General features: G+C 42.8%; 1 protein-coding gene across 1 annotated transcript in view; it reads left to right on the plus strand.

Annotated features, from left to right (window-relative positions):
- The window catches only part of PTPN14 (protein tyrosine phosphatase non-receptor type 14), a 190,389-nt gene that overhangs the window by 65,954 nt on the left and 102,520 nt on the right, over positions 1–21,915 (plus strand). Inside the window, exon 2 of the mRNA XM_032771245.2 lies at positions 16,567–16,892. Within this exon, the coding sequence (XP_032627136.1) occupies positions 16,719–16,892 (174 nt within the window). The 5' untranslated portion in view covers positions 16,567–16,718. The remainder of the gene's footprint in view (positions 1–16,566; positions 16,893–21,915) is intronic.

Genomic DNA, 21,915 nt, shown 5'->3' on the forward strand with positions numbered 1-21,915 from the left:
AGGAAGAACCGTCTTGTGGTTAGGGCCCTCGTCTGATGTTTGAGAAATATAGATTCAGTTTCCTGTTCTGCCACAAATGTCCTGTGTGATCCTGTGGACGAGCCATATAGTCTTTCTGCTTTAGTTTTTCATCTGTAGAATGGGGCTAAGAGTACTTCCATACAATGCAGGGGTGTTGGGAGGATACATATATCAAAGATGGTGAGGCACTCAGATACTCTGGTAATAAGTGTCATATAAGTATGGTAGGTAGGTAGAAGGCAACAGTAGGATACTCACCAATAGAGGACGTGATTAGATTTTTGAAAGGATGTGATATTTGATTTTAGATGAAAGGTGAAAAGATTAACAGAAAAGTGATATTGACATAATTGAGGGAACCTTTTTCCTCACTGAACAATTTGGCTAACATTTCACTTCTTTTCTGGTACGTTATCTTATCTTCTTGTCACCTTCTAGTCTTCTCTTAAAAATAAAAATTAGAAGAAACAAATAATCGAATTCTAATGTTATGCCTGTATCAATCTGGAATGATTCAGTTGTCTTCAACTGACTTATTCTAGATCTATAGTGGAGTTACCGAGAACAGAGTCTGGCCTAAGGTAATTTGTGTTAAGGGAAATGTCGTAGCTGCAAAGCGCAGAGAGCATAGGGTCTCTTAGATGCCTCAGTGGCACAAGGTCAGTCAGAGGTGGAGGTGGCAGTGACAGAAACTGGCTGCAGTTTCCGTTGTGCTAGGTGATGTAAGAATCTGAAGAGGACACCAAAAATGGGCGGTGCTGGCAGGGACACTGTATGGCTTGGGTGTCCAAGTAGAGCAGGGGTAGGCAACCTATGGCATAGGTGCTGAAGGCAGCGCACAAACTGATTTTCAGTGGCACTCATGCTGCCTGGGTCCTGGCCACTGGTCTGGGGGGCTCTGCATTTTAAATTTAATTTTAAATAAAGCTTCAACATTTTGAAACCTTATTTACTTTACATACAACAATAGTTTAGTTATATATTATAGTCTTCTAGAAAGAGACCTTCTAAAAATGTTAAAAAGTATTACTGGCACATGAAACCTTAAATTAGAGTGAATAAATGAAAACTCATCACACCACTTCTGAAAGGTTGCTGACCCCTGAAGTAGAGCATTGATTGTACGTATCTTCTCAGGAGACTGTGCCATTAGAACCACTATGGAGTACATGACATGAGTTAAAGAGCCTTCTGTGGGAGGGCAGAAGTCATAGTCCCTCCACCTCCCATCCTTTGGGTTGGATTCCCCAGTGGAGCAAGAGAGCCATGCTAGTGCAGAGAGATGTACAGTGAATCGGGCCTAGAGAATGTTCAATGGTACAGCTCCTGGGTAAAATGCCATTTTAAATGTTAAAATGAAACAAAATGGCAAGTTGACTTTTTCCATCAACCAGAAAAGTTAGGTGTGGATATTATCAATTGTGTATTATTTGTTTATATTATGGTACCACCTAAGAACCCAGTCTCGGATCAGGGCTCTTTGTGCTAGGCATTGTACAGAGAAGAAACAAAAAACATAAGAATGGCTTTACTGGTCAGATCAATGGTCCATCTAGCCTAATATCCTGTCTTCCGACAGTGACCAATGCCAGGTGCTTCAGAGGGAATGAACAAAACAGGCAATTATTGAGTGATCCATCCCCCATTGTCCAAGAATACAGTCTTTGCCCTTGGGGACTTACAAATCCTAGAGGAAAAACATCATTTGTCCATGACTCTATTTGATTGTTGAGCATATAGCAGGGTTTATCCAAATCCCACCCACTTCCTAGCATGGAGACACCTCATCAAATACAAAAATTTGTTCTGCCTTGGCTGTGTTACCTGGATAGACTATAGTGTAAAACTTCTACAGAAAAAATTCACATGACAATGGTTAATCGGTGGAAAGAATGTTGTCTCTTTCAAAGACCTAGGAAAGAATTCTTGTTAGATGAATTGCTCCAAGTGAGTCCTGTCTCCCTTACACTTATTTTTACCCTTCCCTAAAACTGCAAGCTCGCACAGCATAAGCAAGTTGCATCAATTAGTCCTTTCTCATGCCCTGCCCAGGGTTAATAACAGACCTAAAAGTGGCAATTCTTCAACAAAAAAACTTCAAAAACAGACTCCAACATGAAGTTGCAGAACTGGAATTAATTTGCAAACTAGATACCATCAGATTAGGCCTGAATAAAGACTGGGAGTGGTTGGGTCATTATGAAACCTAAACTTAATTTCCCCAATAGTAATTTCTCCCTACTGTTACTCACACCTTCTTGTCAACTGTCTGTAATGGGCCACTCTCTTACCGCTTTGAAAGTTATTTTTCCTCTCTTGATGTTCTGCTGTTAATTGATATATCTCATTAAATTGACCTCACACTTGGTAAAGCAACCCCCATACTCGCATGTATTTATACCTGCTCCTGTATTTTTCACTTCATGCATCCAGTGAAGTGGGTTCTAGCCCACAAAAGCTTATGCCCAAACAAATTTGTTAGTCTCTAAAGTACCACAAAGACTCCTCGTTGTTTTTGCTGATACAGACTAACACAGCTTCTACTCTGAAAATAGTTCTGTTAGCTGTGCTGCTGCTCAGTAATATATGGAATGCTGAAATTGTTCCAGAGGGTGGTAGTAAATACAGGCTGCAGTTTTACAGTAATTGTTTTCTTCCTGGAATTTTAGACATTTAAATTCAAAAGCAAATGTAATAGGAAAAGTATTTTTAATATTATTTAATTACACATGTTAAGTGATCAGTTTTTCTCTTTAGAATACAGTACATTAAAGTAGTTGAAGCCTATAACAAGAGGAGTAGAGCATATGCCTGGAATATCGTGAGAATCTTTTTGGCCTTAATATATAGACCCTTCTTCAGTGCTGGTATTAAATATTTTTAGAGGAAATGAGAGAACTTCCTGTGATTGAAGCAACAATTGCTTCTGTGCCCTTCACCACACAACACTTCGGCTGCTGACTCCCTGTGCTCCAAATCCAGAGTTTTCCATTGCTCTTGCCCCATCAGTTTTAATAAATAATATTTTTTGGACTGCTCCTCCCAGACCCTGAGTGCTAGCCATTGTGGAGCCAGGGCAGCACTTTCTAAATGGAATTGGTCTCCTTGGCCTGTTCATATGCACATGCAGCAATGGGTGCAAAGTATTCTGTTATGTGTACTTTTTGCTTAGCATAGGTCCTATATCAACTTTGCTCCACTGTAGTCTTGTACAGAGGAAAAAAAAAAGCATCAAGTTGGAAAGATAAATTTGCATCTTAATCAGAACTTAATCAAGAGTAACCGTAGAAGGTGATGTATGTTGTAAATAAGGCTGACAGAATTTATCAGAAACCACAATTAAAATAGAAATGCCCCAGAGCTACGAACTGAATTGTGAACTTCTGTTTAGTCCTCTCACAGGCATTTGGCCTATTATTTGCATAATCATGGTGCTCTAAATCAGGGATTCTCAACCTTTTTCTTTCTGAGCCCTCTCACCCCCTAAAATGCTATAAAAACTCCAAGGCCCACCTGTGCCACAATAACTGGTTGTCTGCATATAAAAGCCAGGGCTGGCATTAGGGGTTAGCAAGCAGGGCAGTTGCCTGGGGCCCCATGCCACCGGGCCCCCTGCAAAGCTACATTGCTCAGGCTTTGGATTCAGTCCCAGATGGTGGGACTCAGGGCTTCAGGTGTCAACCCCATGTGATGGGGCTTCATCTTTCTGCCCTGAGCCCAAGCAAGTCTAATGCTAGCCCTGCTTGGCGGACCCCTTGGGCCCTGGACTCCTGGTTGAGAACCACTGACCTAAATACGGTGTGGCTATTCTTCCTCAACTTTTGGTTAAGACTGCAGTTTTCCTTTAGCACCATCTTTGCCTTGAAGAAGAGTGCTCTAATTATGCACCCAGACTGTGTTTTGAATAAATTCTTCAGTTTTATCCAGGAGGTTTTATTTCAGCATACCCTTCCCTCAAAATGTATTGTTTTCTAGTATATCACCTATGAAGTATGGGTGAATATAAAACATTGGACTTGACTAGATTGTCTAGAAACAATTTCCAGCAGGGAGAGGGAGCTAATATTTTGTCTGAGTGCTACGGTAAAGAAGAAAAATGCACTTTGTGGTTGCTGTATATCTTTATATTTCTCAACCCCATATGTATGCCCCCTGTTCCTTTGGTCAGACAGTTTATACAAGTTCTACCAGTCTCAATATACATTGAAAATTTCCAGATTATATGTTATGTGGATTAAAAAGTAATTCACCACTTTTAAATTCTAGCTTGTTAGGAGTCCACTTCTGCAAAAAGAAAATTAAGCCATCTGTCTCTTCCATTTCAAGGAGACCAAATGACCTGATGTCATCTTTAAGTTAAACTCCAGCAGATACACAGAAAAGTAGGGAAATGTGCTCTTTGCAGTGAGAACCTGCAGATTTGAAAGATATAGGGTTTGTCTGCACTACAGGTTATGTCAGCATAATTTGTCACTCAGGGGTATGAATAAGCCACCCCCCCAAACAATATAAATTACACCAACCTAAGCTCTGGTGTGGACAGCACTATGTCGGCAGGAGAAGTTCTCCTGCTGGCATAGCTACCGCCTCTCGCAGAGGTGGTTTACTTATGTTAACAACAGAGCGCTCTCTCGTTGGCATAGAGCATCTTCACCAGATGCGCTATTGTGGTACAGTTGTGCTGCTGTAGTGATTCTAGTATAGCCTAGTCCCTAGTCATTCTCTTGGCTGTGTTCGCATAGAGGGGCTATTGTAGTGTTCTTCCTGCAGAAACACCTAGGATTTAGGACAGTAGGTCCATATTGCCTTTTTTGCCATTAGAAATATGCAGCAAGCCAGTTGCTGCATGCACCATTGTCATTAATGGGGATAGATCCCAGTGTCTTCAGCACCAAACAAATAAGCCTAAGTTACTTGACCCAAAATAGTAACTCACCAGTGAGGAGGGAGGTAGTTCTTCCATGTGAGCCAGCCATTGAAGGGAGACACACAGGCATGCAGTAATTCTGTATAATAATTCTGGGTCCCAGTGCTGTTTTCCATTGTACAAAGGGTGACGGACTGATATCTTTCCACTTTCATTTGGATTCATTTCTATAAAAGTAATGACTGCAAGAACATTGTCCCCCTTTTTTGAAGTGGGATAGTAATAGTGGTGTTTCGTGTCAGAGTGATGGAAAGGGTACTAGAGTAATTTAGTGTTTCTGCAGTGTGCATCCAGGTTATTGTCCATGTGTGGAAAGTATTCTGGCAAGAGTAAAGAATGTGTGATAGCGAGGTGGATGAACGGTCACATCTCCAGGAGGACATGGAGTACAAAGTTAGTAGCCTAGAACCTGGCAGAGGTTCAGTAAAAACTATTAGAGATTTTATTTTGGATTGGGAGAGGAGACTGTTTGGATTTACATTGTGCTAAATCTGTTCTCACACTTTATCCCCCAATGACTTTATCTACATGGCTTTGCAAGTAAATAATATGCCATATCTAATTTAATATTCATGGTTGCAATGGATTGGTTTAATTATTTTCTTCAATATTTCTTGGTTTAATCTTTTCTGTCTAGCTGAAGTTTCTTATGCTTCACTGGGTCACCTCTAAGATGGTGTCTTTTCAGCCTTTGTACTGAATGGTCTGCGTTCAGGAAAGACATTCTGGGATAGGTTATTCCAACTTTATAGATGACACATTTGGCATCAATGTTTTACAGAGATTTGGACACAATATTTTGCAGGACGTAGTTTGCTTCTTCAAATGAGTAGATGCCTAAAAGTTTTAAAAAGTTTAAATTGAAGTCTGTGCACTGTTCTGGCTTAGCCCTGAACCTAAAAAAAAAAGTGTTTATTTTTAATATAGCGCCTTTCATCTTCAAAAACCTTTGCAAACATTAAATAATATGCAGTAATTTGGTGAGGTTTTATTATCCCCATACATATTTTAAAATTTTTAGTGCCATACCATTTCAAAGGGACCTCACTTCAGCCTATAATTTTGGGACTTCAGTTTTGAGTTAGCAATCAGTTGCAGGCACTAGTAATAGAATTTAGACAGCTTACTACTTGAGGATTTAATACAAACCCCAGTTCAGATTAGCAGGATTACTGGAGTGATATTTGGGGTCTTGGTGGTATTGTTGTTTGTCTTCCTTTTGTCAAGAGTCTCACAACTTTTTCCTAAACAACATTTGAACAAAATCTGAGTCGGTAAAACACTTTTTTATGAGAAACAAAACTTTAAGTAAAGAACACAAAGAACCTCCAATTTTCATTTAGATAGATAGATAAATAAAGTTCTAACCTGTACACTGCCTTTCCCACCCGAAACATATATAGGGTATGTCTACAGTGGCAGAATTACATCGCCGGCAGTTACAGCGCCGCTCAGAGAGCGCTGATGGGAAACAGCTGCCCAGAGTGCACCGCTCCAAATACTGCTGCAAATGCTGCAAGTGTGAATATGCTTTTGTGCAGGCAGCTGACCATGTGAACACACGACAGCGATCTCACAGAGCATCTCTTCCTCTTCTGCCACTAAGAGTTGTGGGAAGGCAGAGGTGGTCGCAGGGCATCCTGAGTCCTTTCCTAATGCCCTGGGATGCATTGCTTCACATCCCAGCAATCCTCATTTTTCCATCCGCATTTGGCGCCATCTTTCAACAGTTTGTGTACTGCGGGCTCTGGCTCTTCGATCTGCAGGAATGGATCCTGCACAGTTGACCAATATGCTGGTCACTCTCACTAATGTGTCTGTAAGAGGGCGCCTGGCTCCCAGCCGCCCCAGAGGACGAAGAATCCAGCTGGAGGCCGGACTGGGCAGAGCTACAGAGCTCTGAGCCCGCTCCGCAAAGGGTCAAGCGCCGACCCGGAAGTATAAAGGCAGGCCGTCTGAGCTCAGTGAGGCCCCAGCGGCCAGAGCGAGCGGACGTCCCTTCGGGAGCTCGGGACTGGGAGACTCCTGCAACCCAGCGTAGCCACCCAGAGTGGCCCGAACTTCCCCGTGCTCACTACCCAGAGGAGCTGCCGGAGCTCCCCCATGCTCACTACCCAGAGGAGCTGCCGGAGCTCCCCCGTGCTCGTTATCCAGAGGAGCTGCCGGAGCTCCCCCGTGCTCGTTATCCAGAGGAGCTGCTGGAGCTCCCCCGTGCTCGTTATTCCAGAGGAGCTGCCGGAGCTCCCCCGTGCTCGTTATTCCAGAGGAGCTGCCGGAGCCCCCCCGTGCTCGTTATCCAGAGGAGCTGCCGGAGCCCCCCCGTGCTCGTTATCCAGAGGAGCTGCCGGAGCTTCCCTGTGCTTGCTACCCCAAGGACCTGCCGGACCTACCCTCCAGCCCCGGCTGGGACGAACCCATCACCTGGACCCTGCGGAGGACGACCCCGGGATCCAGGTAAGGCCCGGGGGGGAGTCGGGAAGTAGCCCGGGGGCAGCCGACCCTAGTCTGGCTGCAGCAAAACCAGAGCCGATGTCAGTGTGTTGCGGCCAGGATCCCCACTGTCACAGCAGCAGGTTGTCTGCTGCTGTTAGGGCCCTGGGCTGGGACGCAGAGGAGTGGGCGGGCCTGCATCCTCCCCGCCACCCCACTCACGGGTGGCAGTCTCTCCCTTGCCCCAACGCTCAGGCCCAGAAGCCTGGGCCTCTTACCTTGTATAAATTGAACTGCTTGCTCAGCCCCTGCCTGAGGGGCTGAGCCCTGCATCAGCGTTTGTTGCCCCGCCCTGATCCAGGGCCTGGGCTCTATAAACTGAACTCCTTGCTCAGCCCCTGCCTGAGGGTCTGACTCCAGAACTGTTGTTGTCACCCCAGGTAGCAGGGTGGTCGGGCTCCCAGCCGCCCCAGGGAGGGGTGAACCCCCTCTCCCCCCAGCAGCGGACTGCTACAGTGTCATGAGTGGCAGTGGAGTTATTCCTTAAACCATAAAGGCAAGAGAAGTGCAACACTGATCTCGCCACGTGTAGTAGTTTCAACGCAAGATTGCTTGTGGTTTTCATGGAGATGCTGACCACAGTTGAACACCACTTTTGGGCTCGAGAAACAAGAACTGAGTGGTGGGATCACATCGTCATGCACATCTGGGATGATGAGCAGTGGCTGCAGAACTTTCGGGTGAGGAAAGCCACATTTATGGGACTGTGTGATAAGCTCACCCCAGCCCTGTGGCACAAGGACATGAAAACAAGAGCTGCCTTGTCATGGGAAAAGCGCTTGGCGATTGCACTGTGGAAGCCTGCTACTCCAGACTGCTACCAATCGGCCGCTAACCAGTTTAGAGTGGGAAAATTGACCGTTGGACTATTGTTGATGGAAGCATGCAGGGCCATTAATCGCATCCTGCCCCAAAAGATTATGACTCTGGGCCACATGCATGACGTTGTGGACGGCTTTGCACAAATGGGCTTCCCTAACTGTGGAGGGGCAATAGGTGGCATGCATATTCCAATTCTGGCACCAGACCACCTAGCCACCGAGTACATTAATCCAGAAGGGTATTTCTCTATGGTTCTTCAGGCACTTGTGGATCACTGTGGGCATTTCACAGACATTAACGCTGGCTGGTCTGGGAAGGTGCATGATGCACGTATCTTTCGGAACAATGGCCTGTTCAGGAAGCTGCAAGCAGGGACTTTCCTCCAGGACCAGAAGATCACCATAGGGGAAATAGAAATGCCACTTGTGATCCTGGGAGACCGTGCCTATCCCTTAATGCCATGGCTTATGAAACCTTACACAGGGCACCTTGACAGCAGCCAGAAACGGTTCAGCAACAGGCTGAGCAAGTGCAGAATGACTGTTGAGTGTGCTTTTGGCCATTTAAAGGTCTACTGGCGCTGCCTATATGGGAGGCTGGACCTGACCAATGACAATATTCCTATGCTTATAGTCGCGTGCTGTACCCTCCATAATATTTGTGAAGGGAAGGGTGAAAGCTTCACTCAAGGGTGGACAGCTGAATCTCAGCACCTGGACGCTGAATTTGAACAGCCAGAGACCAGGGCTATTAGAGGGATGCAGCACAAGGACATAAGGATCGGGGATGCCTTGAGGAAGCAATTTGAAGCTAAAATCCACTAAGATTTGTTGCTATGCTTGGGAGTCCAGTGTTTGCAGTGCTAGGAGGTGATTGTGATTGGTGCAGACAATGCACTGTGAAGGTTTAAGAAAATTCCCAGTTGCTTTGCAGGGCTCTGTTTGCTTTCAATTAATGAAATAAAGATTTGTTTTCAAACCAGAACAATTCTTTTATTAAAAAACAACAACCAGAGGGGAGAGACAAAAAAAAAAAAATCACATCAGCACTGTGGGGGATGGGGGAAGGGAGAGTCCCAGGAGGAGATGGGGTCATGGAATGACTAAAGATCTGTCTGTGTCAAGGTATCATATGCAACCTTGTCCTTTGGCATACAGTGCAGCAGGTACTGTACTTCAGCAGGGCTAAACTGCAGAGGGATAGGTGTTGAGTGCAGTGGGGCAGGATTGGAATGCAGCAGGTACAGACTGGAGCCAGGAGGTTGATAAGAGAGTGTTGGCAGTGTCTGGGGGGCACATGGGAAAGAGTTTTTTGCGACAGCGGCTGCAGGAGCGGGCGGACGTGGAGCTGCTCGGTTTGCCACGCTAGTAGCGCCTGGATCATGTCCGCTTGGCGCTCCATAATGTTTAAGAGCTGTTCCGTGTTCTCTTTTCGGTCCCTCTTTTCACTGTCCCGCCACTCCTTCGATTCTTGTTTTTTAGCTGCGGAGTGCGTCATGACATCATGCAGAAAGTCCTCTTTAGTTCTTCGTGGCTGCTTTCTAATTCTGCACAGCCATTCAGCTGGTGATAACAAAGAGGGAGGCTGGGCTCCCAAGGTCATCTCTGTGAAGTTTAAATGCAATATTTTACAGAAACAGTATTGTTTACAACACACAGACCACTGATTCAGTGATCTAAAACACAGCCAGTATTCACATACCTGTTAATGACTGACCCCAGGCAAGCACACGTGAGCCGCACGATCCTCAAAATGTTCCAGGACCCTACTGTACACAGGGCATGGCTCTTGGGGAGAGCCAGCACTGTAGGGTTTTTTTTATAACCATTACCGTCCCCACATTTTCCACAGGATGTGTTCATTGTGGAAGATATCTCACTGCTGAGGGTGAGCAGGGAATCAAGGGAAAATCTTGTCTAAGATTGCGGCTTCTGCCCTGGCCCTTATGCGGCTTGCCTGTGTGCAGCAACGGTCACCCACCCCCCATGATGGCAGAGTGTCACGGGAAAGTTACCCTTAATGGGGCAAGAAACAACGCAGCTCTGCCAACGACCCTGCAGCAGCAGATTGCCCAGTATCTCCAGGAGAGTTTTGTGGAGACTCTGAGGCAGATTTGCATAAAGTGAGAGGGTCAATCAACAGCCTGTTCCACTGCTCAGACTAGGCATGTGGTGGTACTCACATCATACAGACACAAGCCTGCTTTCTGCAGGCCGCCTGCCCCCAACAACTTATTTCAGCAATTTCCAAAATGAAAGATTACTAGGGGCCTCCTCCCCTGTTTTCACTTTGCCAAGCTCCAACAACTGTGATTGGCTAGCCTCCTCCAGGGTAGAGAAGAGCTCCTGGCAGCATGCATCTCTGACTTCCGAGTTGTCCTCTATCTCTGGGTCCCCCTCCCCCTCACATCCTCGTCCCAGAATTCCTCCTCCTGGCTCAGTCCACTCTCGACTGGCACACGAGCCACTAAAGTATCCACCGTGGCCTTCGCAGTGGAGGTGGGGTCGCCACCGAGTATCACATTCAACTCTTTGTAGACCTGGCAGCTCATGGGTGCAGCACCAGAGTGACCTTAGTGACAACGAGGGGGCTTGTTTAAAACAGAATGAAATATGCACATAGTATTTATTTGACCCATCACTTATTGGTTTGCTTACTTGATTTAATTGAAAGTCTGTAGGCTTTGAACAAGAATTGGTGTTACAGACACCTCTTTACTTTGTTAGTTTGGCTAGGAATATTAACTCTCTTTTGATAACCTTGTAGCTGGGAAGCAGTGGTGACCCTGGCATGATATAAACAGGCCAGCATTAAAGTGTGTGTATACGTATATATTTAACTCTTACTGCTGCCCTAAAATGTTTCCATAATTAGTTTGGTGCATGTCCAATTAATTTGCTGTAGAAAATAATACAGGGGCTGATTCTGGCATCCTTATTCACATTTGAGGTTTATCTTATTTATAAGATTTCCCATCTGTTTTAGTGAAACTATTCATGGAATGAGATACTACTTAATGTGAGTAAGGGTGGCAGAATATAGCTCACAGTAAGCACGTTAGGCTACTGAAGCCAAACCGGGAGATTTTAGGTCGCTGAAAGTCCGGCAGCGCAGCGGGGCTAAGGCAGACTCCCTGCCTGCCCTGGCCCCATGCTGCTCCCGGAAGTGGCTGGCATCCCTGCGGTCTCTGGTGGGGGACAACAGAGGCCTTCACAGGCTGCTCATGTCCTGAGCGCCAACTCTGCAGCTCCTGTTGGCCAGAAGTGGTGCAGGCTTAGTGGTGCACTGCTGACTAGGAGCCAGCTGAGGTAAGTGCTACGCGGCCAGAGCCTACACCCCTTCCCCATCCTGCACCCCAACCCCCTGCCCTAACCTGATTCCCCTCCTGCACTGAAACTCCCTGCCAGAGCCCGGACCCCCTCCTACACCCCAATCCCACCCTTGCCTGGTGAAAGTGAGTGAGGGTGGGTGAGAGGGAGCGATGGGGGTGGGGGATGGAGTGAGTGAGGCTGGGCTTTGGGGAAGGGATGGGGCAGGGATGAGGCCTCGGGGAAGTAGCGAGATGGCGGTAGGGCAAGGGTCTTTGGGTTTGTGAGATGAGACATTTGGCAAACCCTGGACTGAAATATGGGACAGGGATAGTCTTTTCATTATCTGTGTGTATAATACCTAGCACCTGGGGTCCTCTAGGCATGACCACAATACAAATAATAATAATAATTTAGAAGGAAAAGATGTCTTTAGTTAAACCGTTTCAAAATGCTGTAGATTTTGTTTATTTAATCCCAGCTTCTGACAACCTTTTGGGAGAAAAGCTCTTTGTGAAAAAATTTAGCACTCCTGTCCTGTTAGTTGAGGCTAGAGGGAATTCTTCCTGCAGTTCTTTAGTCCTCAGACTTCTCCAGGAAATGTGGGTAGACAAGAATCAATATTCCTAGTATTTCTAAGGAAAGGGGCTGGGCAGGGAGAGGGCTGGGGAGCAGGAGAAGAGAGAGGGAAACAGAACCTTTCAGTCCTTTCTTATACATTCTAATGAAGGAAGTGAGGCAAAAGCACAATTCCTCTATCCCTCACCCTGTATTTGAAGATCACTTTTAAGGACCAAAAGTGACCAGGGTCTCTGTTATATCTTATTCAGAAAGTTTTATTTAAACCCGCAAAATGTCATCTTAAGACAGTGATGAAAGCCAAAGAGCAGATTTGCATCGCCTCTTGATATGTGACCAAACAGGAATACTAATCTTGTGCACAGAATCAAGGGTAAAGATTTTCGTGTGTTGATATCACTGATTTTGTCATAAAATGGTTCTGGCTGGCTCAGCATAAACTCTCTGGGAAGCGGGCAGTGGGAGGATGGAGTAAAACTGATAGATTTATTTTTTCAGTTTAGTCTTTTTTTGCCAAATAATTTGGTTTGTTAACATTAATAAAATAAATTAATATAAAAGAAAGATGCCACAGGGAATCCGTGCTTAGTCAACTATTGATTAATATGAAAATGTAGCAAAAACAGCACTTCACAAAGTCTGTGTACTTCTTTTTTTTAAAGAGTGCAAGCTAATCTCCACTGATAGGATGAGAGAGGATGGCGGTGGTTCTAATTAATGCTATGAGCTGCACCGGCAGTTGACTTCTGGGTGGACATTAGGATGTTGATTCTGACCTATAAAGCCCTAATCGGCTGGGACCATCCAGTTTGAGAGATTGCCTCTCGCCTTGTGTCTTACTGCTGCAGTTTAAATCTGAAGAAGCTCGCAAGCTGAAACTCCCTTGGTATATAAGAGAGGGAGCGGCTGGCAGGATGGTTCCTGTAACAGCCCCATAACTTTGAAATTCACTGTTCATCTTGGTCTTAAATAGCCTAGTACTCAGGCAGCGCTGCAAAGCCCATTTTCTTGAGTAAGCATTAGGGGAGGAGGATAGAGGTGGCAGTTCCTGGATAACTGGGTGAGTGTATTTTTGAAGTCTTATGTGTAATGTTTATGCATTGTATTTGTAACTGAATGTAATGATGCTTGGAGCGGATAGGTGTTTTTATGTGTGTTTATTTAAATACAATTCAATGAATAATATTTCCTCCTCTCCCACCTGTCAATATCTAGTTTTAGGAGAGTGGTTTTGTGCTGTGTTTTAAGAGTGTGTGTTCATATAGTATTATATTTTTCATATTGTAAATTGTTATGCAGATGATACTCCGAGAGCCCTGGCAAGTGTTGTTTTAGAATCAGGATTTATTATATAATGATTAAAATATTTGTAACATGCTGCTATTATATAGTAAGGCTGGGATATTCAAAGAAGCTTAAGGGCGCTCGATGTCCAGTTGGACATCTGACTCCATTAGGCCCTATGGAAAATCTCACTGTACTTTCACTATATTTGCACTTCTATTGCACTTTCCATTGGTGGAGCTCAAAGGCCTTTCAAAGCCTGTGGTAAAGCCAGAAATTGAACCCATATCTCCCGACTTCCAAATTCTATCTTACCCATATAAGGCCTACAATGCTTTACCTCTCTAATTTTTTATACTGATCCACCACTCTTTTATGAGGACCTATTAAAAAAAATTGAATTTTTGTTCTTCCTCTTTGTGACTGCTTAATAAGAATAATAAAGTGAAAATAATGTTTGTCTTTACAGGGAGATTGACTGGAATAACTATTGTGAAATAAGCTATTCCCGAATAGCTCCCCAGATGGACACTCTCTTCAGGAGTAAAAGTCATTTTTATTCCAGAAGAGTGTATTTGCATGGGGAACTATTCTGGATTAGTTTATTCTACCATAGCTATTTTCACTAAATTTCCTTGTGTAGCTAAGGCCTATTTAAAACAAAACAAAACAAAAACGACTACATGAATATACTGACTTCATGATAAGGGCTCTCTAAAGTTGGATTGGCTAATGAGAACAAAATCAGAGATCAAACAAAAATATTTAATAAGACATGGGTCTATCATGCCTAGGTTGTGTCTGTGATTTCTTGTTTTTCTTTCTAATTTTTAGCTTCAAACTATTATTTTGGGTATATTAATGGGAAAAATAACTCTCAGTTCACAAGATTTGAGTGTTTAAGGTATTGGATTGAACTCCAGATACAGATTCAAATTATGGATTTTCTACAGAGTTCCTAAATGATCTTGGGCAAGTCATTTTAATCTCTTTGTCTCCATTCTCCATCTGTAAAATGTAGGTGATAACACCCCTATGAGGCAGAGGAGCAGTATGAGGATAGATTTTCTGTTTAAGTGTTCAGATGTTCTGATGATGTGAGGGCATATAAATACACTAATACACAGTAATGTGAATATAATGCACATACATGCGTGCATGTGTGTGTGTGCACGCAGACATTACTTATAATTGTAAGTAAGATGGTTACTTACAGTATACATCAGTAGGCATCTCTAAGTTCTGTGTGTTTCATAGTAAAGTTATCATACTGCCTGGGCAATTATGAAAGCTGGATAACAGCAGCTATTTTCAGCTGCTAGTAAATGTCAAGTTGTAAAGTGGTTTGAAAAATAACTTTAACCAACTGTATGGTGGTTGCATTGCTGAGCAGTGGGTTATCGCTTACGTCTTTCTAATAATCACCATAGCAACTTAGTAAAAACTGAAAATAACTGATGACTGCAGTTTCATGTCAAATGTTACAGGTGAGCAATGCACTATCCATTTTCAAATTTCACTACATTTAGCTAAATGATGCATAATTTGATGGAAGCACTTTGTTACTTCTCTTCAGCAGAACGAAAATGATAGCTTGCTCTTATTCACTATTCATCTTTCTACGATACTTGTTAAAAGCAAATGACCCTTCAGTTGTAATTGCAGTCTCCCAAAACACACTTACCAAAAAAGAACCCAGGGAGATTTTGTTCCCAAGCCTTTTCTTTCTTTGTATTTAGACCCAGGAGAAAGTTGCACCTTTTAAAATTAAACTGGGTTTAAACTAGTTTAGTAATAGCAGAGCAAAGCCCTTATTTTGGTTTGAGAGGCTTCTTTTGCTTTATCTTAAACGACTTCCTAATTGACTTTAGCTGAATGGAAATGAGCTCTAGCCCTCAAAATTAAATAATCACTTCATTATATTTTTTGAGAAGTCTGTCTCCCCTTTTCTAACTCCAGTATGTTTTAGCCCAAGAAGACGAATCTTGTGAGAGATGTGTATGACTGTTAAGAAGAATAGTTTTAATTAAAAAATAGTGTCTAAAATATGTGCTCTCCTCCTCCCATTTGGCTTTATCTTCTTTGTCAGCTGTGATTGTCGTTATTTATCCTAGCTCAGAGTGGGACATGTAACTATTATGGAGTTGAAATGAGTAGAATGGCAGGAATTGCCCCACAGGAGGTTTCTCTCTAATGTTTCTGACACTTCTTCCTTTTCACATGCATTCTAGCCACTTTGTGCCAGATTTTCAGTGGTGCTGAACACCGGCAGCTCCTGCTGACTTCAGCATCTCTGAAAATCAGGCCTCTTTTGAATAGTTCAGTTACATAGCACTTCAAGCCAGTATTCAGGGCTGGCCTGGGGGCACCAAAGGTTTAGAATAATGCTAGGTTATAGGTCCTTTAGTGGAGGTTAATGGTGGGAGAGTTAGCACCTCTGAATGGGGCTTGGGAGAACTCAATTTTTTAAAAAATAATGTTGATGGATTATATAAATGTTTATTTTTAAGCACTGTTTCAATTTTTATCTATTTAAATGTTCACAGTTGTGGGAAATCAGCGGGGAGGAGATGTCAGACACTGGGAAGGTCCAGACAAATAATTTAATGACAGCAGACACTGAGATTCCAAAAAGTTAAAGCTTTATAACCATTAAAACACAAACTGTCAAATCACATGTCAAAATATAGAAAGTAAATACCCTTAAATCAAACTCTGAAGCATGTTCTTGATCTTCTGTTTGTCTTATTTTGTCTATCTGTAAATTTTGATTATTATTGATGGAAATATATGTATTTTTTGTCAGTGTGCATATGCATGGGGAAATCAATGTTTACTGACAATTTCAGACAAAAATCTAATTCTAAAGCTGCTTCTGGAGCTCCTTAAAGATTGTCTCTGACTTTAAAGTTGCTTTTAAAATTCAGTGCTGGAATATAGGTTTAAAAGATTTTGTTGTATATTTTGTTTGTTTTGGGGGATCTGTTGAAAGTGCTTTGGAATCTATTTTACTTGTCAAGTATAAGTCTTTCTTTGAGTTCAAACGCGTTAAGATTCATTCATTTTTCACTGATCTTTAGTAACATCTTATCCTAATTCATATTGTTAATTATGCTTCTTATTTATATGTTACAGGGATCCCTTGGAGTTGGCCCTGGGCATGGACAACTATTTCCGGTCCTGGAGGAGAGCAGTAACTAGTGGAGTCACATTCAAGACAAACCAAAAAAACGTGCTGAGGATATCCAAAGTGTGACAGGAAGGGGCAGCCTTCCAGCCCAACAACTATGCCTTTCGGGCTGAAACTGCGTCGGACCAGGCGCTATAACGTCCTTAGCAAGAACTGCTTTGTGACACAGATCCGTCTGCTGGACAACAATGTGATCGAGTGCACGCTCTCAGTGGAGAGCACAGGGCAGGAGTGTCTGGAGGCTGTGGCCCAGAGGCTGGAATTACGTGAGGTAAGGGTGACCCAGGAAAGGCCATCTGTCAGTTGTAATTTAACATATTTTTAGCTCAAGCAATTTGTTATTTAGAATCTGTTTATTAGAATCATGTTATTCTTTGTGTTGGCCTGATCTTATCAGTAAACGGAAATTTGGCAAACGTATTCTGGTTTAATGAAAACTGAGGACAGCACACTGCCTATAGTTTGTACTGTGATTTATGTTCATCCTCGCTGGAAGGAAATCTACATGATCTGAAAGAAAGCTTTCTTCCTTGCTTATGAAAATAAATGTGTATTACTTTTACCTTTGAGTGGGTAGCTGATGATTTGCACATTTGGGCATCACATCAAAAATGTTAAAACTCCCACTTGTGGCAGAGACAGTAGACTAATGTTCTTTTTTTGTTGTTGTTGAGAAAGGGCTAGTTGTTAAGGACCAAACTATATATTAATTTAACTGTGCAAATTTGGGGCCAAATCCTAAGGTTTTTACATAGTCCTTAGTAAGACAAACTGGAAATAGACTTCAGGATTTGTTTCTTGTTCATTCTTTGTATGTATAATTGAATTTATTTCTTGGTAGCATACCTGTTGTGTAGGCAATATGTATATATAGACTTTCAGTATCTGGATGTATTGAAAAAGAGATTATTAAAATACACGATAATCAGATCCTTCCCTCAGTTTAGCATAGTGACATCTCTGTTTGGAACCCATGTTTTATGGGAAGTTTCAATCCAAAAGAAACACCATTGAGAAAGTTGAGTGGGTAAAAAATGAAGTTTAGAAGAACTTGATTTACACCTTAAATAAAGCTACACGTGATAGCTGTGCAGTGGCTGACAGTTCCTTAAGACACATCTTCCTGCATTAGGGGTATCTTTGGCCCTGGTTATGTTGGTTTTATTTTGATGTAACATCATTAATTTCAGTGACTCCACTCTCTAATTTACAATGGTGGGAATCAGGTCCATTGTGTTTTGAATTTGAGCAGCATAAAACATTATTTTAATATGAAAATAGGTTTTGATATGAGCAAGTTACTTATTTATTAAAATATACATAGATATTGAGTAGTGTATGTGGTGAAATTCTGTGGATATGTGAAGAGCTTCTTTTGGCAGCTTTTTATGATATATAGTTATTCTCAAAATTTGTTGAGAGGCTGAGCCTTCCCATCTTGTATCTCGTCCTTCTTTATTTTCTACTTTGTGCAATAAAATTGAATGGGTATTTTTTAGAATTGATTTCATAAGAAAGATACTTAAAAAAAAAATTTAGATACTCTGGGCCAAATTCTGTGCTGACTTATATCCTGTGCAGGTGGACCATAGTCAACAGGGCTTCACAGGATGTAAGTCAAGGCAGGGATTGGCCCGTTGGGTATGGATATCTTCTGTGAAGTGTGCACCTTCCTGTCCACATTTATCTCCAGGTTTCTGTTGCAGAGATTTGCTGATGAGTCCTGGGTCTTTCATTTACAATCCATATTTCTCCAGGTCCTGGATAGCTGGCAGGTGGCATCAGTGCTTCGTGAGCCTATGTTATGTCTTAGATTGTGCCAGGATGGAAACCAATTCTCTGAAGGCATGTAGGGCAAAATTCAGATGAGCTGTAAACAGATGCTACTCCAGAGGTATCTATATTAGGTACTTGTATGGCCCCTGTAGTATCTGAGCATGTCACAATCTTTAATGTATTTTTTCTCACAATACCTCTGTGAGGTAGAGAAGTGGTATTATCCCCATTTTACAGGTGCAGAACTAAGGCACAGAAAGGTTGTAACTTGCCCAAGGTCACAAAGGAAGTCCCTTGTGGATCAGGGATTTGAACCTGGGTCTCTCAAATATCAACCTAGCACTCTAGCTACTGGACCACTTAGAGTGGCAGTTTTATGGCCATTTTCATGTTTTCAGTTGAGTTACAGCAGTAATTAATTTGGCCTTTAGAGTCAATGTCCAGATGACGATAAGATTTACAACTTACACTGCTCTGGCATTTGGTGTTAGAATGCTGTTTAAAGTGACCTCGCTTATGGAATTCACTTTTGGTCTTACTGTCCCTGCTGGTCACCTGACAGTGCTAAGACATGAAGCAACTATGGGTTAACCCAGTTAAACATTTTGCAAGTTAATGGGATAGGAGTCAGGACACGAGTTAGGAAAACACTTGGTTTGGTGTCAGTCTGTTTCCACTGAAGAAAAAAGAGGAAGTCCGTGTGTGACTACTTCACACTCTGGTTCTCCTTGAGGCTAGACAGACTGGAAGTCTTTTAATTCAGTAGAAGGACATGAAGAAGGGTACTGCAGCCTCTGTAAATGGATGGATGGGTGAGGGAGTGAATCAAGAAGCCTAAATAGCTAAAGGAAGATCCCCTACTCTTAGAGTTCTGAGGCATTCAGCTATTGGCATTAGCCTAATTCTTGACCCAGAGGAGAGGTTTCTCCCCTCGGCCAATGCTGGACAGCCACATCAGCATCCTTCTGTACTTCTCACCATAACAGGCTTAATGTCCAGTCTTTGCTTTCTCACTGCTTTTGGCAGGGGTGGGAGATTTTCAGGGGTTTTCCTTCTCAGATGCTTCCTATACCTCATGTATTGATTTGACCATGCTTACCTTTAACTTAGTTTTTCCTAATTTAAACTAGTTCAAATGAACACCTACTCAGTGTCTGAGGATGAAGGTGTCAGACCAGTATGCTTTGTCTTTGCAGCTCTGAGACTATACCGTTACTCCCATCTAGTTTTAGCATGCCTCTCCTTGCATGTCTTAACTTTATCTGAGCAGTGTTGTTAGTAGTATTCACTTATTGTTCCTTTTCGATCTATTTCTCATGGTTTTCTTATTACACTTTTTTAAAAAAATGATGCAATTAGTTTTTTAATTTCCTTTAGTGAAGTTCTTTACTGCTGGGAAAGTTTCTTAATCTAGATTCCTCCTCCAGAACTAATGTTCTTAGGTGATTGATAGTACAAATGTAATTGGAATTTCCAATTTTCATGTCTCCACCTGCTGGTAGGAGGTCATATTACCCATGTGCAGGCTGACAGTTTTCTTAAGTTATCAGATTTCCCAGATGTACTTATCACATTTAATGTGACACCATCACAAATAGTTTTTCCAACAGCAAGTTGTGATGTCACAAATGGCAGATAGGATATAAATAGATAGAGAAGATGAAAATGTATAGACAGTTTTCATACAAATGACAACAGTGATAAAGAATGAAGGAAGAATCCCCTCTGTGCGTGTGCGCACACATACAGGCAGAAAATGTGGCAGCGAATCAGAATTTCAAATAGTGTTTTTCATAAGCTGTTGTTAGCTTTTAGATTTTAGTAGCTGCACGTTTTGTGGTGCATTTCAGTAAAGCTCAGAGCAAAGACTAGAGGTTTTGAGAGTCAAATCCTGACTCCTCTTCTAAAACTGCACAGGTCCCAGTCAATGTAATCCATGTAATTGTGCTGAGATAGGGGATTTGTACAGAGGAGACTCTCTGTGCAATGATGAGTCCAGTTGTGCAGTGAACTCTATTGCATTGGTTCTCAACCAGGAGTCCAGGGTCCCCTGGGGGGCCTCTAGGGCCCAAGGGCAAAAGCCGAAGCCCTGATGTATGGGGCTGAAGCCCGGGGACTTGAGCCCTGCCATCTGAGGCTGAAGCCAAAGCCTGATCAATATAGCTTCACAGGGCCCTCTGTGGCATGGAGCCCCAGGCAGCTTGTCATAAGTAGATAGGTAAGGTAGGGGTTAAGGTTCTTTTACCTGGAAAGGGTAACCAAACACCTGACCAGAAGACCAATCAGAGAACTGGATTGTTTAAAGTCAGGGGCGGGAATTTGTATACTCGGGGTCTTTGTTGTTTCCTCGGCTATGAGTAAACAAGTTTCCTACTAACTCCCTCTTATCTCAAATATTCTACCAAAAGTCTGTGAGTACAAAGGGAAACAAAGTAATTCGGCTATGAGGAGCTTTGTGTTGTATTTACAGACGTGGATTGCTGGGTCTTTGTTGCTTCCTCGGCTGTGAGGGACAAGCTATCTTGCTAATTCCAATCATCTTCTCATTCTACAAAAAGGCAGTGAGTACAAAACGGAAACAAAGTAAAATCGGCTATGATATGCTTTGCTTTGTACTTACTGTGTGTGATTGCTGGTCTATTTAAATTGGCTATTTTTTAAATCAGACTAGGTTATTCAGATTTTCTTAAGTAGGAGCCTGTATAAATGTTTATGCAAGTCATTAGTCTGTATTCTCTCTTTTTCTATATAAAGCTTTCTTTTTTCAAAACTTGTGGAAGTTTTCTTTTCTAGTAAGGCAGAGAAATTGAAACCTCTGTATCAGGTATCTGTCCCCCTCACGGGAAGGCAGGCACGGGGAAAGGCAAAGCCAAGCTGTTGGTATTTTGCATCTCAATTGTCCTGAGGGAAGAACGCTTATCTCTTGGGAAGCAGAGAAACAGATTATCTGGAGGTCCCCCCAGGGGAGGGTTGGGGACACCAGAGAGAGGAAAGGGGGGTCAGGCCCTATCAATTCCTGACCTGGTGGCAGCCTATCAGATCTAAGCTAGAGATTAAGCTTAGAGGACTTCATGCGAGTACCTCATATTTGAACTCTAATGTTCAAATCGAGGAATAATACTACGACACAGCTGCCCAGCTTGCTACTCCCTAATGCCGGCCTCCGATTCTTTATGCAAAAAAAAGTTGTTGTGACACATGTGGGCCATGCAGTTTTTATAGCATGTGGGGTGGGGGGGGAGGGCCCACTCAGAAAGAAGGTTGAGAACCCCTGCTGTATTGCATGGGTCTGGCAGATCCACTTCCTCACAGGGCCACCTGCCTTTGGGAGCAGTAGTAGACAGAACTATGCCAAAGACAGAAGTTCTGTTTCCCGAAGGATTTTGAGATTTTTGAAATTTATCTTCATTCTGAATGAGAACAAAAACTGAAAAACAGAAGTTCTCCAGAAGGGAAAATACCCCACCCCCCATTTCATTCAAATGTTTTGCTTCAGTTTCAACTTTTTAAAACTTTGA

This window comes from Chelonoidis abingdonii, chromosome 3 (genome assembly GCF_003597395.2).
Source record: "Chelonoidis abingdonii isolate Lonesome George chromosome 3, CheloAbing_2.0, whole genome shotgun sequence".
In the NCBI taxonomy this organism is placed as follows: domain Eukaryota; kingdom Metazoa; phylum Chordata; order Testudines; family Testudinidae; genus Chelonoidis; species Chelonoidis abingdonii.